This window comes from Myotis yumanensis, unplaced genomic scaffold (genome assembly GCF_028538775.1).
Source record: "Myotis yumanensis isolate MYYU_CA2020_CCGP unplaced genomic scaffold, mMyoYum1.0.hap1 SCAF_19, whole genome shotgun sequence".
In the NCBI taxonomy this organism is placed as follows: Eukaryota; Metazoa; Chordata; class Mammalia; order Chiroptera; family Vespertilionidae; genus Myotis; species Myotis yumanensis.
Window position 1 is genome coordinate 27,421,715 of NW_027223770.1, and position 17,738 is coordinate 27,439,452.

At 66.8% G+C, this 17,738-nt stretch overlaps 1 protein-coding gene and 1 long non-coding RNA gene across 2 annotated transcripts in view; one reads left to right on the plus strand and one right to left on the minus strand.

The window, feature by feature from the left end:
• The window catches only part of NCOR2 (nuclear receptor corepressor 2), a 139,334-nt gene that overhangs the window by 45,938 nt on the left and 75,658 nt on the right, over positions 1-17,738 (minus strand). Inside the window, 5 exon segments of the mRNA XM_070399965.1 lie at positions 4,785-4,847; positions 6,041-6,213; positions 8,494-8,621; positions 13,719-13,817; positions 15,508-15,562. Of these exon segments, the coding sequence (XP_070256066.1) occupies positions 4,785-4,847; positions 6,041-6,213; positions 8,494-8,621; positions 13,719-13,817; positions 15,508-15,562 (518 nt within the window).
• On the plus strand, positions 3,029-5,652 carry LOC138997973 (uncharacterized). The gene is made up of 3 exons (XR_011469055.1): positions 3,029-3,580; positions 3,934-4,077; positions 4,291-5,652. It is a non-coding gene; the product is annotated as an uncharacterized lncRNA (long non-coding RNA).

Genomic DNA, 17,738 nt, shown 5'->3' on the forward strand with positions numbered 1-17,738 from the left:
GCTTCCCACAGATCCGCCTCGGTTCTCCTCCTCAGCTCCGGGCTCGAGGGACGCCTCCTCCGAGAGGCCTTCCTGGACTACGCTCTCCACAGCTGCCCTCCCAGCCCCTGCGCGGTCTCGGGGTTCGGTCACCTCCGGAGCAACCAGCGCCCCCTGAAATGAGCTCCTTTACTCCGCGGCTCACGGCCGGCCCTGTCTGCGCCCACAGCTGCTAGGCTTGCAAGAGGCGCTGCTGGGCAAACGCACGCAGCTCCCAACGCTCCCGGCGTCTGGGTCTGGGGGCCCCCTGGGCGCCCCACGGGTATCTCGGGGAACTCCCTGGGCTCCGGGAAAGCAGCTGCCCAGAGAGGAGGGGCCGGAGGGCTGGTCCCCGCAGGCTCCCCGGGCGGTCCCAGGGGAGGCAGGCGGCACACCCACCCGGTGGGCGTCCAGCCCCCGGGCTCCGCCGTCCCCTGCGGTCTCGATTCTCCGACCCCACTTCTACTTTCTAAGGAAAGAGTTTCATTCCGAAGACTCGGGGGCAGGAACTAGGAAGTGAAATCGCCCGAGACAGGAAGTGGAGCCGGGAGAGGTCTGAGTCACGGACGGACAGACTGGGGCTCGGAAGGAGGTGAAGGAGCAGGAGGTGGCCGCAGGGGTGGGGAGGGGTGCCTCGGGGCGGCGTGGCTCGTGGGGGGCCCTCGGCCCGGCGGACACCCGCTCTGCCCACAACGCAGGGGGAGCGTCGCATGCACCGTCCAGGGACCTATGACAGACGAGCCAGGTGGGCCCCCCCGACGGGTCCCAGCCACCGGGACGGGAACCCCACCCCACCACCCAGGCTCAGACGAACTGGCCTGGGCACCCCTTTAGCACCCGGGGGCCCCACGTCGCCCCCCATTTGCACCCTGGGAATGTCTCAGCTCTCAGACCCCCGTCCACGGAACACCCCGCGCGCCACCCTGGCCTGGGTCTCGGCGATCGGGTCTGCGGGTGGCAGATTCGCTGCGAGGCAGCTCTTCCCCTCCACACACAAGGAAACTCGCTCGCAGAGGGAACGGACCACCCGCGTGCGACCTGCATGGCCTTGCCCGCCGCCCGGAGACGCCGCGCGATGCCTTCCTCGTCCTGCGCTCCCGGCCGCAGGCCCCGCTCGCCCCGCAGCCCCGGGCCTCAATTTCCTCACCAGCAAAGCAGGAACTGTGTCGGCCGGTGTCTGCCTCCGTGCACACAAGACACAGGTACAGGTGGCTGTTCACACACGTGGAACACCGCCCCCAGGGTCCCAGGGCGATTAGACAGCCGTTCCGTTCTTTTTGTGAGATCCTCACCCGAGGATATGCTAGTGGTGTTTCCACTGATTTACAGAGAAAGCAGAAGGGACGCGGAGGAGGGGGAGAGGGAGACACACACATCGACGGGGCCGTGGATCGAACCGGCAACCCAGGGAACGTGCCCGTGACCGGGAATCGCACCCGTGACCCGGAATCGAACCCGTGACGCTCCGGTCCTCGGGCTGGTGCTCTAACCATTGGGCCCACCGCCCAGGGCAAGGCTAGAGAGTTCGTGCAAACTGCCCCCTCGTCTGCCTCCACCCAAAGGGGCAGCAGTCCCTGAGACACCACACGCCTGACAACCCGAAGGCCGCCCCAACGCATCGGCCCTCCATGTGAGCCCTGGGGGGCGGGGTGGGGCCCTGCCGTGGGGGTGGCTGTGTCTGGGGGCTCCCACTCCACTCCCCGAGCCTCAGACTCTCCACCCGTGAAAACGAACTAACCAGCCAGGGTGCCCGACGAGGGCCCCGGAGCACGAAGCACCACGGGTCTCCCTCACTCCCCGTGGCGGGCGCGTCCTGCCGCCGGAGTTACGGGGACAGGGCTGGGGTGGGCCTGGGCTCCGTCTGGCCCCATGGGGTCTGTCTGGGGGCCCCCAGAGCCTGGCAGCCTGGAGCGGGGCCAGCGCGATTCCTGGCCTGGAACGGTGGGACCCAGGGCCCCCCCCAGCCCTCCCTGCTGGCCCCCTGCCCACAGAGGAGGGGACGGGGGACTGGGGACGGGGAGCCGCCCGCACGGCTGGGCCGGGGCTCTGCGCCAGGCCAGGCCAGGCTGACCTTTCCCAGGGGGACGAGGGCCTGCCCTCCTGCCCCGGGTGGCGCGGGGCCCGAGGGCAGGCCGCCAGCTCCCTGGGCTGCCCGATTCCTGGGTGGCAGCTTCTGCACATGCTCAGTCCCCACTGGGTGAGCACCTGGGGCAGGCAGCCCCGACTCCACACTCGCAGGAGGGCCGGTGCCCGCCTGCCCACCAGGAGCCCTGCCCCGCCGCTCCCCATGCCCTCAGCGGACAGCCAGCTCCATCCCACCACGGGAAGGCCAGGGTGCTCCCCAGTGCCCCAGCCCTCGCCCAGCCCCCCTCATTCTCTGGGTTTCCACGGCCTCCTCTCAGCCACCCTGCACAGCGTGCAGCTCCCACCGTTGGGACTCCCTCCCCTCCTGGCCACCTCCGTCCAGCCGCCCGGCCCGGAGACTCACTTGTCCAGGCCTCACACCAGCCCCACTCCCACCCTGTCACCAGCATGTTTGGTCTCAAACCCCAGCTCCACCGCTTCACAGCTGTGTGACCGGGGGCGGCTCACACAGCCTCTCTGGGCCTCCGGGACCCTCATCTGGAAAAGGGAACAGGAACAGCACCTGCTCCGTGAGGGTGGTGGGGACATAGAACTTGGAGCAGCTCCTGGGCGCCCACAGGTACGGAGACGGCCGGGTAGGGTGTCCTCCTGGGGGGAGCCCTGCCCAGGAGGCGTCTGAGGGAGCTCGGCCGGCTCAGGCTCAGGCCTCGATGCTGGACTCCCAGCCTCCAGAGCTGAGAGAGGATGCATTTCCGTTGTCCTAACCCACCCAAGTTCGTGCTTAGTGATGGCAGCCCCAGCATTTGATTGCCCCCCAGCGGGCGACATGCCCATTGTACAGATGAGAAGACTGAGGCGCAGGGGGGCGGACCGATCGGCCTGAGGTCATAGACCTAACAGGCACGGAGGCTGAGGTCTGGGGGCGGGGACCCAGTGCAGCTCATCCGCCAAGGCCAGGCTCAGTGGTCCCCAGGCCCCGGGGACGCTGGCTGCTCACCTCCCTGGGCTCCGGGGAGGGACCAGGGCTGGCCCGGCTCCGGGCGGCCCTGACCCGCAGAGGGGGAGGCCCTGACGCCAGTGATGGGAAGGAGGACAGCGGATGCCGTCAGCCTCCGGCACAGCCGGCTCCCGGGGCCTTTTCCGGGTCTGAGGGCTGGGCGGGATGTTCTCAGCCTCCACCCCCTGCCCACCGTGGAGGAGTCGCTGGGGCAGCCAGCACCTGCCTCCCCGATGCCTCCCCCCTCCCGCCCGCCCCCGCCGCCGCCGCCTGGAACACACGGCCATTAGCAGCCACCCCGGCGGCAATCGCCCGGTCGCTGTCATTCACGGCGGACGAGCCCGCCAGCGCTCGCTGCATTATTACAAATGTCACCGCGGGCCTGGCGGACTCACGCTGCCGGCTCCGTGGGCAGGACCAGATGAGCTCACCGCCGCCGAGGGCCCAACCTTGAGCCGCCAGAGCTCACTCCGTCTCCGAGTGAGTCATCCGCCGTCCTCCCAGCCCCAGACCTGCCCTTCCCGAGGGAGAGAGAGGGCGGCCGCCAACTCCCAACCCCTCAAGGTAACGGGGAGGGAGGAGGCAGCGCTGGGGCTGCCGTGACAACAGAGGCACAGCGGGAGTGAGAGGTGGGAGCACGGGGGGGGGGGGGGGGGGGGGGGTGGCCCTGAACCTGCCTGTGGGGCCCTGACTGCCCCCTGGGGTGGGTCCCAGGACAACGTCACCACCGACAGCGAGACCCCAAGGTCACACGTGGGATTAAAACCCCACGTAGTCCACGCACGGCTCACAGCAGCCTCATCGCAATCCCCCACCGTGGAAACGACCCACAGGTCCATCAGCCAATGCGTGCATCACAGAATGTGGCCCATCCACGCGCGGAAGACGACGCAGCCGCGAAAAGGAGTGAGGCGCCAGCACGCGGCCCCACGGGAGGAGCCAGACACGAAGGGCACGTATCGTGTGGTTCCACGCAGGTGAGGCCCGGCGAGATGGGTTCAGGGGACGGAGAGCAGGGCGGCAGGTGCATGCGGCCGGCGGGGGGGCGGGAGGGGGCGTGGCTGCCAATGGGGGCGCTTCTGGCGGGGCTGACGGCCGTGCTGGGCTGGCCAATGGGAACGCACGGCCAGCCCCTGAAAGGCACGCTGCGGAGGGCACACACTGCCCGTTCCATGTGCACTCGGTCCCAGTTACAGGGGAAAGGAGAAATCACACAACTTCAACAAAGCCTCTTGCGCACTCCACGGCGAGATCCACGGAAAAACCACCTGGTGGACGCAGAGGCCCGAGAAAACCGACAACATGGCCCTTGGGGGGCTGACAGCTCTGAGCCCCGCCGGCCTGCACAAGCGCCCCCCCCCCGCCCCCCAGGGGCCTTCTCGAGCCGCTGCACGGAGGCTTGAACCTGCGAGAGGAGGCAGGGGGCTCTTCTGGGCGACGCTCTCGTTCCCACTGAGCAGATGAGAAGACTGAGGCCCAGGGGGGAGCTGGAGGGAGGAGCCCGAGAGAGTGGTGCCAAGGGGACGTGACCAACCTGAGAACACCCTGAAACAGAGCCTGTCCCCCGGCCCCCCCGCCGGCCGCCCCGCCGCCCCCGTCACGGCCCAGCGAGTCGACGCCCTCCCGCCACGTGACCTTCAGGACCGGGTGCCGAGGGAGGGCGGCCAGGCCCCGACGCCCTCACCTTTCTTGGCGGTTTCCATCTCCTCCTCGGTCCAGCGGGAGCTCTCGTTCATCTCCATGGAGGCTGCAAGGACACGCACGTTGGCCGCGGCCGCCCAGGGCGTCTCCTCCGCTGCCGCAGCGGGCTGCACAGGCACCGCACTGAGCGGCTCTCGCACCCGGGCCAGCCTCCACGCAGCCCACTGGGGTGCGGGGGGTGCCATTGCCCCATTTTACGGGCGGGACTGGGAGGTCTGAGCCTGGGCGGACGAGCTGGAACGGCCCCCCTCATAGGCCCAGGTTCCAGGGGACCGTGCCGGAAGTGGGGTACACAGTGCACTTCTGCAGGAGTCCTCCCGCCCTGGCCGCTCCGCGCTGCCACCGAGGGCGGCCGCCCGAACCTCCAGGCTGGGTTCGAATCCCGACCAACTCCATGACTCTACAGAAGCAGCCCCGCTTCTCTACGCCTCAAACAGCCCCTCTGTGACAGGTACACATGCCTCCCCGGGAAGCCTCTGTGGCAGATACACATGCCTCCCCAGGAAGCCGGGGCAGGTGCCGGGAGCAGACCCTGGGCCTGGAGGCAGAGATCCCGGTGACAAAACATCACCTGAACCCCCACCCTGGGAAGGCCTCCTGGTGGCCGGAGGTTCCCACAGAGGCAGGAGGGTGGGCCCCAAAGAGCCAAAAAAGTACAGGCGACAGATGCGCACGGGCTGCCCTCTTGTGGCTGAACTTGGGAACTGCTACTCAACCCTTTGGCTACAGCAGTGACCATAGGAGAAATCCAGGCGCCTACGGCAGCGATGGCGAACGTGGACTCGTTTTTTGGGTTGATTTTTCTTTGTTAAATGGCATTTAAATATATGAAATAAATATCAAAAATATAAGTCTTTGTTTTCCTCTGGTTGCAAAGATCAAAAAATTTCTATATGTGACACGGCACCAAAGTTAAGTTAGGGTTTTTCAAAATGCTGACACGCCGAGCTCAAAAGGTTCGCCATCACTGGCCTACAGGGTTAGGGGAGGTTGGGGGCAGTCAGCACGAGGGTCTTTCTAAAAAGGGGTGGTGGGGTTTTATGGGAACCCTCTCCACTCTGGGATCCTCACGCCCCAGAGACTGCCGCAGGCCCTCCCCACGCACACACAGTCCCGGAAGCGCTCACCCCACGGGTGCTGGCAACCACTGTGCACAGAGAGGTTAAGGAAGTCGCCCCGGGTCGCACAGCAGGCCCAGTGGACGCCGGGACGGTGGCCCTGCCCGGGCCTGAGACTCACCCAGCTCGGCGCTCTGCTGCGGGGTGACGGCCTCCTCGCTGTTGGCCTCGTTGGCCATCGAGCGGGTGATGCGGCCCTTGCGCCTCCCCTGGCTGTTGGCGGTTTTTCGGCCTTTGGAGGCCACAGCCTCTTTCTCATCGTTGTCCTCCCCGGAGGTGTCGTCCGTCTTCTCCCTGAGGGTCAGAGGGGGACAGAGGGACGGTGTCACCGGGCGGCCGTGGCAACGAGACCTGCACCTGCGGGCGGGCAGCCACCCGCCAGGCCGCCTCTCCCACCGACGAGGGAGCTTGGCGGGCAGCCGTCGGCAGCGGCTCTTCGTTTATCGGAAGGGCGGTGTGAGCCGGCCGCTCTCGGCCACTTTGCTCTCCGGACGGACGCGGGCCGGGCTGCTGTTTGACTGGGCGGCCTTTTCATTCACTCGACGGGGTGGGGGCTGCGTGCTCCCTGCAAGGCCATGTCCTACACCAGAGGGGGCTGCTCTTCCCCGGTGTGGGGTACAGCCACGCCACCCACACGGGGAGGCGCTCCCCGCTCTGTGAGAGCCCAGGCTCCCAAGGGCCTTACGCAGGCGAGCCGGGTGTGGGGGGCGCGTGTGACCTCAACACCCTTTCGTCTCAGGCGGTTTCCTCTGGGGCCCTCAGGTTTACCCCCTCGGCCTCCCATCCGCCCTCGGGAAGGCCCTCGCTGGAAGCCCAGGAGACGGGACCGGCCAGATGCTCGTGGCAACCACAGGCCTGAGCCCATTCCAGGCACCTGACGCCCAGCCGTGTGGGTCTCTCTCCACCCGTCTCTCCGCAGGCTCTCCCGCTGGCTCCGCTCCCTCTGCCCTGGCAGCACGTGCGGGAGGGAGGCTGGGGGCTCCGGGCGAGGCTGTGCCTTGATCCGCACGAGGTCACACCAACAGCGATGACGCTGAAGGCGAGGGCTGCGTCTGCCTGCACACCTAGCCCCTCCCTGAGTCTCCGGAGACAGATGCACAAGAGGAGAGGAGGGGAGGAGGGGGCACAGTTCCAAAGTCACTGCCTGGATGTATTCGCTCAGAGAGGAGTGCAAATGAGCTATCAGTCAGCAGGTCTCCGGAGAGTTGGAGAAAGAAAGGGCAGGCAGAGGGGGAGAGGGGGAGGGAGAGGAGCAGGAGGAGGAGGAGCAGGAGGAGGAGGAGCAGGAGGAGGAGGAGGAGCAGGAGGAGGAGAAGCAGCAGGAGGAGGAGCAGGCGGAGGAGGAGGAGCAGGAGGAGGAGGAGCAGGAGGAGGAGGAGGAGCAGGAGGAGGAGAAGCAGCAGGAGGAGGAGCAGGCGGAGGAGGAGGAGCAGGAGGAGGAGGAGCAGGAGGAGGAGGAGGAGCAGGAGGAGGAGGAGCAGGAGGAGGAGGAGGAGCAGGAGGAGGAGAAGCAGCAGGAGGAGGAGCAGGTGGAGGAGGAGGAGCAGGAGGAGGAGGAGCAGGAGGAGGAGGAGGAGCAGGAGGAGGAGGAGCAGGAGGAGGAGGAGGAGCAGGAGGAGGAGGAGAAGCAGGAGGAGGAGAAGCAGCAGGAGGAGGAGCAGGCGGAGGAGGAGCAGGAGGAGGAGGAGAAGCAGGAGGAGGAGCAGGAGGAAGGAGGAGAAGCAGGAGGAGGAGGAGCAGGAGGAGGAGGAGCAGGAGTAGGAGTAGGAGGAGGAGGAGAAGCACGAGGAGGAGAAGCAGGAGGAGGAGGAGCAGGAGGAGGAGGAGGAGCAGGAGGAGGAGGAGTAGGAGGAGGAGAAGCATGAGGAGGAGAAGCAGGAGGAGGAGCAGCAGGAGGAGGAGGAGCAGGAGGAGGGAGGAGAAGCCGGAGGAGGAGGAGGAGCAGGAGGAGGAGCAGGAGGAGGGAGGAGAAGCAGGAGGAGAAGCAGGAGGAGGAGAAGCAGGAGGAGGAGAAGCAGGAGGAGGAGGAGGAGGAGGAGGAGCAGGAGGAGGAGGAGGGAGGAGAAGCAGGAGGAGAAGCAGGAGGGAGGAGAAGCAGGAGGAGGGAGGAGAAGCAGGAGGAGGAGGAGCAGGAGGAGGGAGGAGAAGCAGGAGGGAGGAGAAGCAGGAGGAGGGAGGAGAAGCAGGAGGAGGAGGAGGAGGAGCAGGAGGAGGAGCAGGAGCAGGAGGAGGAGGAGCAGGAGGAGGAGCAGGAGCAGGAGGAGGAGGAGCAGGAGGAGGAGGAGCAGGAGGAGCAGCAGGAGGAGGAGAAGCAGGAGGAGAAGCAGGAGGAGGAGGAGCAGGAGGAGGAGGAGCAGGAGGAGGGAGGAGAAGCAGGAGGAGGGAGGAGAGGAGCGGCATCCGGAAGTGGGGCTGCGAGGATGGAGCAGAAATGCCTCCCCTCCTGGCAGGCCCTGGGTAGACACCAAACCACACGAAATCCTCACACACCTGCCCAGGGTCACTGGCCCAGGGTCACCCGCGGGCCCCAGACCTGGGCTGAGCCCAGACCCCGCTCCCGGGGGGCGGCCTTACTTGGTCAGCTCTTCCTTGTCGTTCTCGAGGTCGGGCCGCTCCTCCTCCTTCTCAGCCTCCTTCTCCTTCTCCTCCTTCTCCTCCTGGCTGCCCCGGGGCATCTGCTGCTGCTGCTGCTGCTGCTGCTGCTGGGGGCCGGGGGGGGGGGGCGGGGGCAGAAGGGGGAGGACAGTGAGGCAGGTGAGTGCACCTGGGTGGGGCGGGCAGGGAGGTGGAGGGGGCTCATGAAGTCCGCTGGGAGCCCTGGCAGGTGTGGGTCAGTGGACAGAGCATCGGCCTGCAGACCGAAGGGTCCCGGGTTCGATTCCAGTCAAGGCCACGTACTTGGTTGCAGGCTCCTCCCCAGCCCGGGCCCTGGTCGGGGCTCATGCAGGAGGCAACCAATCGATCGATGTGTTTCTCCCACATCCATGTTCCTCTGTGTCTCCCTCTCTCTTCAACTCTCCCTAAAAATCAAAGTGAAAATATGCTCAAGTGAGGATTAACCAAAAAAAAAAAAGAAAAGAAGCCCGCTGGGGGAGGAGGGGAGGCGGCTGCAGGTACTGGGCCCAAAGGGCACAGCCCAGCCCAGAGGCGCCGGGGAGGCAGGGGCGCCGGGGAGGCAGGGGCGCCGGGGAGGCAGGGGCACGGGGGAAGGGGGGGTGCAGATAGGGCCGGTGTCAGGTGACCCCTGCCCCCTCCCTCCCTTGGTGGCTTTGTGACCTAGGACGAGAGCCGGGGTACTCCGCACGGCTCCCCCCAGCCAGCCGGGAGGCAGGATGTGAGGAGCAGACAAGAGTGGCGTCTGCCACGGGTCTTCCTGTGGAGCAGAACCCGCGAACGCCAGCAGGAGGCGCCCTACTGCGCTCCAGGCAGGAGCAGAGCGAGCATGGGAACGGGGGACGCACCCCTGAGCCCCAGCCCTGCAGGCCACCTCTCTGAGCCTCAGTCTCCACGCTCCGGCCATGGAGGTGGCTGCGGCCAGGCCCAGGCCCACTCCGCTGCCTCGGGGCCCTGGGAGATCAAAGACGCTCTCGGCAAAACCAGCCTCCTCGGGGGGCCCCTTTCTCTCATCTCCTCCCAAGCAGGCCGGCAGGCGAGGCGCCCCCGGCCAGCCCGCCCCGGGCACTGGGCTCCCAGGACAGGAGAGGACAGGGGAGGCCCGGTTCCTTCGCCCACTGCCACCGACTTCCCTCCCGTCCTGCCCGAATTTCTTTTTCCTTTCCTTATTTTATGTCTCAGGGCACCTGGGACCCGGGCACAGAGCGAGGCTCTCCGATCCGAGGCTGCGGGGCTTTCCACCTGGAACCTCCTGGCCAGGGTTGCCCCGTCCCCACGGCCCCCTCTTCCCTGGAAGAGGACGGGAAAGGGCCAGGCAGAGGGGCAGCCTCTCCCCCCACCATGTCACTGCTGGCCCGACGGTAGCCGAGCCCCCGAACTAGCCCGCTCCCGGCACCACCGAAACCCCTCTGGCCCCTGAGGGACCTTCAACCGCCCGGGAGCCGCAGAGGAAGCCAGGGCCCAGCCGGGGGAGCAGGCACGTCCGCGTCCACGTGAGGAGGGAGAGGGCGGGCGTGGGAGACCGGGGCCAGGAGGACCCGGGAGGGGAGGGAGACCCAGGAGGGGGAGGGACGTGGCTGGCTGAGGGGGATGCCCTGGCCATCGGCCGCCCACGTGGTTGCGTCTCTACCTGTCACACCTGCCGGCTGGGCACACCTCGGGGCCCGGGGCCGGCAGGGGCTTTCCAACCACAGGGCGGGCTTGGCGTCTCCGAGACCGCGTCTGTGCCAAGAACCCCCCGAGCGACTACAGCTTCGCTCCGAAGCGTCTCCTGCTGTCCCTCCCAGCGGCCACCCCCCCGCCCCCCCCCGGAGCCGGAGCCCCGTCACCATCCTTAGGGCCCAGGCCCCTGGGATCTTATCCTGCAGCCCACTGTCTGCACCCACGGCCGGCACAGGTGGCTCTGACCGAGGCCTTGTGGCAGTTGCCCGGCCTCCCAGCCTCCCGGCCTCCTTGGCCCCCAGCCCTGCCTGGGACTCTGTCTGGCCCCTCTGAGCCGAATGAGCCCTCCTCCGGGAAGCCTGCAGGGTCAGCTCCCTGAGAGCTCGCCTCCCTCGCAGCCACCTCCGGCTCCAGCAGAAACAAGCATGGCGTTTACTGGCCGCGGCCACTCCCACGCGGGCTCAGCTCGGGGCCTCCTTGCTCCGTGGCGTCACCTGGAACGGTGACATCGCAAAGGCCGGCAACCAGGACTCCAACGCAGCCCCACACGAACGCGCCCTCCTGGCAGCCCAGCCGCGATGCCCGGATGCGAGGCCGCCAGCCTCTCACCCCCGGGGCCTGACGGATCCCCCCTCGGGTCTTCTGGGGGGGGCTCACGGGGTCCCTGTCCCTCTCTCCCTGGGATGCGGTCGCCCCACCCCCGTCACGGCCCACGGGGAGGCAGGACCCCCACCAGCGGCCTCTCCGAGAACAGCATCCCCTGGGATGCATCTGCCCCCCCCCCCCCCCAGGCTTGTTCCCACTTAGCACACAACTGGGCGGGGAGCTGGGAACATCTGCTCACTCCAGCCCTGAGCCCAGCCGCCTGCCCCCCGCAGAGCGGAAGCCGGGCCTCCTGCAGCTGGGCGGCCTGGGAAGCGGGGGACCGGCCCCCACTGGACACCCCTTCCTGCCCGGGAGGTCGTTTTGGGGAGAGACACAAAAAGATCAGCTCACCAGGGAGAGGACAGCCCGACCTGGAGGCCACATGCCCCACCAGACAGACTTCACCTGGTGAGCCATGGGGGCGGAGGGGCGGGGCAGCCAGGCCCTGCACCAGCGCCAACCGGCTGCACGTGGCTGCCCCTCCCTCCCCCTCCCTCCCCCTCCCTCCCCCTCCCTCCCCAGGGGACCAGGGCCGCCCTGCCCTGGAACGCCGCCCCGGTCACACTGTCCCACTCGCATGCTGCCTGCCTGTGGGGGCCCCTGCAGCGGAACAAGGTCACCCATCCCTCAGTGGGGGGCTGGAGAGGAGGCTGGGGGGGGGGGGCGGGGGGCGGGATGGGGAGAGGAGGAAAAATGAAGGAGAGTGAGAGACCAGGGAGGAGGGAGGGGTGTGCACGTGTGTGTGTGTGTGTGTGTGTGTGTGTGTGTGTGTACATGCATGAGCGAGCATTAGGGACAGAGAGACAGGGAAACTGGAAACAGAAAGAGAGAGATCACCCCAGAAACCAGCAGGAGACTTGGGGTGAGGGGCCTGTGGTCCCCCAGCAGTGAGGAGGCTGCAGGGGCACCAGGAAGAGCGAGCGCAGCCCGAGGAGCTGGCTGGACTGGAGGGAGGAAGCCGCCCCTCCCTGGCTTCCCCACGGGCCCGGGAGGGAGGTTTTCTGACCCTGCGTCCAGCTCCGCTGGTCTCTGACCACAGGCCACGGAGCCACGAGGAGACCCCACCGGCCTCCTCCCCAGCAGCCCCCCTCTTCCCTCCGCGTCCAATCCGACAAGCCCAGCGACAGCTCACCCTTGGGGACACGCTCCCTCCGCAGCACGGCGCCCCCATGGCCGGGAGGCCACGCCGGGCAGTCCCTACCGCCTCGGGGACAGGCCCTGCCGCCGGGCCGGCCTCCGCCTCGCCCGGGCTCCCCGACGGTTTGCAGAATCAGGCCAGCTCCTGACCACGGCGTCGCTGGGCTGGGCCTCGACACGGGCTGAGATAACTCGACCCCCTCGTCCGTGAATCACGGGCTATAAACCGCTGGGCCGCCACCCAGGGCTCGGGGCTGGCCCAGCCTCAGCCGCTGACTCAACTCAGGGAGGATGCTCGGACCATGCACAGCCCAGACCTCCAGGGCCCCGGCCATCAGGCCTGACCCTCGGGTGCAGGGGCCGGGAGACAGGGGCTCGGCCCAAAGCCCTCCGTAGAGCAGTGCCGGCCCAAACCCCTCCGACCGCGGCCCTCGCGCTCCCCAAACCCGCCTCCTCCTGCCGGGGGCTCCCAGGATGGCCAAGGGCTGATTCTCTGCGGAACAAATCTGTCCCCGTCCCTCTCTCCCAACCGCCCCGCATCCATGACCCCGTCACCTTCATCGTTAGCGACTGAATTTTTTTTTTAACGATTCAGGTTTTTTGAACTTAACGCTTCCTTTTTACTTACTTATTTTTTTTAAATATATTTTTTATTGATTTCACAGAGGAAGCGAGAGGGAGGGAGAGAGAGACAGAAACATCCATGATGAGAGAGAATCATGGATCGGCTGCCTCCTGCACGCCCCCTACTGGGGATCCATCCCGCAACCCGGGCCTGTGCCCTGACCGGGAATCGAACCCGGGACCCTTCAGTCTGCAGGCCGGCGCTCTATCCACTGAGCCACACTGGCTAGGGCTTGACTGACTGTTGTTTTAAACCAACTCCTTTTGCTTTTAACTCAGAGGTTGGCAGACTCCTCCTGGGAAGAACCAGCGAGTACGTTTTCCGGGCTTTGCGGGTTTCCCTCAGGACGGCGCCACATGGGCTGTTGCCACGGCGATATGCAAATGAGGGGGCGTGGCCACGTGCCAATAAAACTTGATTCACAGAAGCAGGTGGCGGGCCAGGCTGCCAGGCGCGGCTCTGACTTAAATAACCCTTCAGTCTCGCCCTGAGCAGCGACGGCGGAAAAGTCACGGGACGCAGTGCTGGCTATTCCTTCTTTCAAATACGCGTTAAAATAAACACGCAACCGTTACCAGGTCTCTAAAATGGTATGTTCGCGGGCCGGCCCACATCAGCCGGGGAGCCCAGCTCAGCTCTCAGAATGTAGCCCTTTTTTATTTGTTTGTTTGTTTCCATTGATTTTTAGGGAGAGAGGAAAGGAGGAGGAGAGAGAGAGCGAGACAGAGAGAGACACATGGACTGCCTGCCTCTAGCGTGGCTCCGACCGGGGCCGGGGAGCCGGCCTGCAACTGAGCCACGTGTCCTTGACCAGAATCGAACCCGGGACCCTTCGTTCTGCGGGCCGGTGCTCTATCCACAGAGCCAAACCAAGCCAGCTGGGGCGGAGAATGGAGTCGCCTTTGAACCCCAGGGGCCCTGGGTCGCCCAGCTGATTCTAGAATCTTCCAGGCTGAGAACCGAATGGCCACCTCTCCCAGCTCTGCTCCTCGCTGCTGGGGAAGGCCAGACGCTCCCGGAGAGGGCGTCCCAGTCGCCGGGACGGGAGGGAGCCCGCCGCCACAGCCGAGCATGCCGGAACGGTCCCAGAGGCCCACCGCCCGGCCCGGCCGCTCACCTGGCTCTTCCCGCGGCGCCGGTAGCTCCGCCTCACCAGGCTCTTATAGTTCTCGTTCTTCTTGGTCAGGTAGTAGTAGAGGACGCACTCCGCCACGGTCTGCGGGCGGAGAGAGAGAAGGCGCTGAGGGGTGCCCAGCATGGGCGGGCTGAGCAGGCGGCCGGGAGCCGCGGGCCTGGGTTCGGATCCCGCCTCGTCCAGGCCCTGGCTGCGTGGCCGTGGCCGGGCTACTGCCCTGTGTCAGTTTCCTCGCCTGTAAAACGGGGATGCTAATGTCACACCCTTCCGCGCTGTCCTGAAGATCAAGCAGGTGGGTGAGTGGCGGACAGCGTCCGCACACAGGCCACAGGCGGAGGTGTCATCTGTTCTAAACGGCGTTACCGCTGCCGGTGACGGTGCCGACAAGGCTGCCCTCCCGGCCCAGGACAGGCTGCCAGCGTCCAGGTGGGCAGATTCAGGCTCCCCGCTCCCCGGGGTCTGCCTGGGGTCCCCCTTCTCTCACCCCAGCCTCCTTTTCCCGAAGATTTGGGCCTAAACAACCTCTTCCAAGCTTCGCGCGTCCAGACTGACTCCCGCTCCCGCGCGACTCTCATCTCCTGGAGGGTTTACGCATGTTCCCTGCCTTGGTCTTCCCAAGGGGGCCTGGGTCGGAGCCCCCCACCCCTCCCTGCCCAAAGGGACCCCGTCGGAGGATGTCCTAGAAACAGCGGAGGGCCCTGGCCGGGTGGCTCAGTGGGTCAGCGTGTCGTCCTGATATACCAAGGTTGCGGGTCCCACCCCAGGTCAGGGAACACGGGAAGCAACCAACGAGTGCGTCAGTAAGTGGAACAACGAATCCGTGTTTCTCTCTCCCTAAAACCAATCAATAAAAATTAACAGCCCTAACCGGCTTGGCTCAGTGGATAGAGCGTCGGCCTGAGGACTCAAGGGTCCCAGGTTCGATTCCGGTCAAGGGCATGTACCTTGGTTGCAGGCACATCCCCAGTAGGGGGTGTGCAGGAGGCAGCTGATCGATGTTTCTCTCTCATCGATGTTTCTAACTCTCTATCCCTCTCCCTTCCTCTCTGTAAAAAATCAATAAAATATATATTAAAAAAAAAAAGAGAGAGAAATAAAAAAGCAGCACACTGGATGCCCAGCGGGTGTGGCTCAGTGGGTGAGCGTCCACCCATGGACCAGGGGCCTCGGGGCGGCACCCGGGGGCTTCACTGTGTCGGGGACACCCAGAGGGAGCCGGAGCAGAGAGGGGCGCCGCCCCGGTGACCTGGGCCTGAAGTGGGGTTCGAGAGTCGGTGCCAGGGGAAGGTGTGTCCGAGGGGATGGGGACTCGCAGGCCACGTGCCTGGCTTGGCATCGGGTGTCAGCACACACGCAGTGAGTATCAGACGGCCAGGAAGCCACTCCGTCCTGCCCCGGGGAGAACGCCACTCTGGCCAATAAAGCCTTAATCAGGACGCCCGGCGCCCAGAACCGGGGCCCAGGCGGCCTGGACGCTGGCGGCCACGCACGCACGAGGCGCTGGCTCCGGACGCCCAGCACTGGGCTCCCCTGGGCTTTCCCGGCCCGAGCTCCGCCCCGTGGGCCCGGGAGGTGTGGGCGGGGCCTGTGGCTAAGCTCCCAGGAGGGAAGGAGGGAAGGACTGACAGACAGACAGGGCCGCAGAGCAAAGGGCTCTCGACAGAAGCCCCACAGGTGGGGAGGGGGGAGGCCCTTCGCCCGGCCCAGCGGCCGCCCCAGGAGTGGATGCCAGCGGGGCGCGGGGCGGGGCGGCCCGGCTGGCGTGACTCACCTTCCTCTCCAGGAACGAGGCGATCAGGCCGAAGTTCTTGGGGTGCTGCATGAACCTGCGGGGAGAGAAGAGTGGGCCTGAGCCCGGGCCGAGGGGGGCTCCCCGGCGGGGCGGCCGCCGAGCTCCCGGGAGCCTGCCATCTCCGCTGGCCCGGCGTGGCGGGCACCGCCCCACTCGGAGCAATTAACCCAGGGGGGTGTGGGAAGGGTGGCGGGCGGGCCAAGGACTGCGAGAGGGCGTTGCTGGGAGTGAGTCACTGGTTTTAGCGCCTTTGAAAATATATTTGTTTGTCCTGCTGGAGGCGGCTTCCAGGAAAAATGAGGACATAGCACGCGGCTCTCGGTGGGGTTCCCGCCCCCCCTTTTAAAATCTGCCTTTGTCTCTCTCTGCAGCCGGGCCTGGGAAGCCGGCCGCGCCCGGCCCACGGGCCTCCCCCAGCGAGGCCACGGGTCAGGGAGCACGGCTCTGACTGCCCGCGGGGAGGCGGGCGGGAGGCAGGGCGGCCAAGGAGGCCACGAGAAGGGCCAGCAGCCAGAGGGGTGGCGGGAGCTGGCGCCCCACCAACTGGCTTCCTGGGAAGCCGGGGAATTACTGGGAAAGCGCGCAGCCAGGCCGAAACGTCAGGGCCACGGGAGCAGGCGGCCGGCCGGCGGGGGTGGGGATGTGGGTCAGGGCTGCCCGGGCCCCGGGGAGGCCGGGTGGAGCCACTGGCCCCGGGCCCAGCCTTGGCCCGGCCGTCCCCACGCGGTGCCCCGGCCCCGCGGCCGCCCTGGGGGAGAGAAGAGGCTGCCTGAGAGGCCGGGGCCTGGATCCCAGGAGGGCGCCTGGGCCAGCGCCTGGCCCTCCAGATGGCCGGGCGGGAGGCCAGAGGGCCCCTCCCCGGCTCCCCGACCAGACACCGGAAAATCCGGAATGGCCTCTTCTCCCCTCCCGGAGGAAGCCAGGACTCGGTGGCCGGCTTCCCCGCCTGGGATCCCGCCTCGGGCGGCTCGCAACGCTGGAGCGCCGAACGCCCTCCTGTTCCAGACAGACCGGCTCTGGCCCCTCCCTCTCCCACCCCAGGACATTTCCTCCCCTCTCCCCCCCAATCCTTTCTGCGGGGGTTTCTCCAGCGGAGACGGCCCCTAGGAGATCAGGAATGGAGCCTGGACATGTCCTAGGTCACCTGTCCACCTCCCCCCAATCCACACGTGTGTCCTTGGTCAACGATGACTCGGGACCGACCGTGACTGGGAGCCTCGCGACAGCTGAAGAGCGACGCACGGCTGCTCACCCAGTTTACAGATGGGAAAACTGAGGCCCAGAGACGGGGAGTGGCAGAGCCCTATGCCACCCACGCGTGACTGTCAAAGGGCGACCAATCCCACTGAAAATGAGCCTCAACCAGGACCACAGTCCAAACGGGTCCAGCAGGCATCGGCCCGGCCCGGCCCGGCCCGGCCCGGCCCCGCCGGTGCGTTAGCCGAGTGACCCACAAGCACCTTTTTGGGGGGAAGACGGCGTAAACCCACAGGAACGCCGACGACACGGGGGGATCTAAATGCCTAACGCCACAGCAACGCTTACTAGCAGCCCCCGACTGCTCTACCGTCGCGTGCCTCCTACGGGGGACAGAGGACTTGACTCCAGGGTGGAGCGAGCGCCCCTGTGGTCGCCAGGACCCAGCAGGAGCCACCGGGACCTGGGCTTTTCCGTCTCGGAGCTTAAACCCTAAACACGCCGCGGGAACTGCTCCCCACAGCGCTACTTCCTGAGGAGACGGCTGGATCCCGTGGGACCGGGGACCCTCCTCCTGCTCCGCCAAGTCCCGGTGTCCGTACTGGCTGACCCGTCCGGCGCCCAACCCCCGACCTCCGACCCTGGGAAGGGCAGAGGCTGCCCCAGGCCCGGCCCCACGTCTTAAAGGAACTGTCCTGCCCACAGGCCTTCCTCGCGGGTAGTGGTGGAGGCCCGTCTGTTGCAGCCCAAGCCTCAGTTCCCTCCCTCCTGCCTCTCGGGGGGAGATAAGAGACACGGGAACACAAAGGGGGGGACGTGAAGACAAGAGGAGATACAGTGATCCGGCCGCAGTACAAGCCACGGTGACAGGCACTGCTGGGAACAGCGGGAGCCAGGAGAGCGACACAGAAGGGATCCGGAACCGGCGCTGCCCAGCCGGCCTGGCTCAGGGGTTGAGCCTTGACCCATGAACCAGTGCGGGGCGTGCGGGAGGCAGCCGATCGGTGATTCTC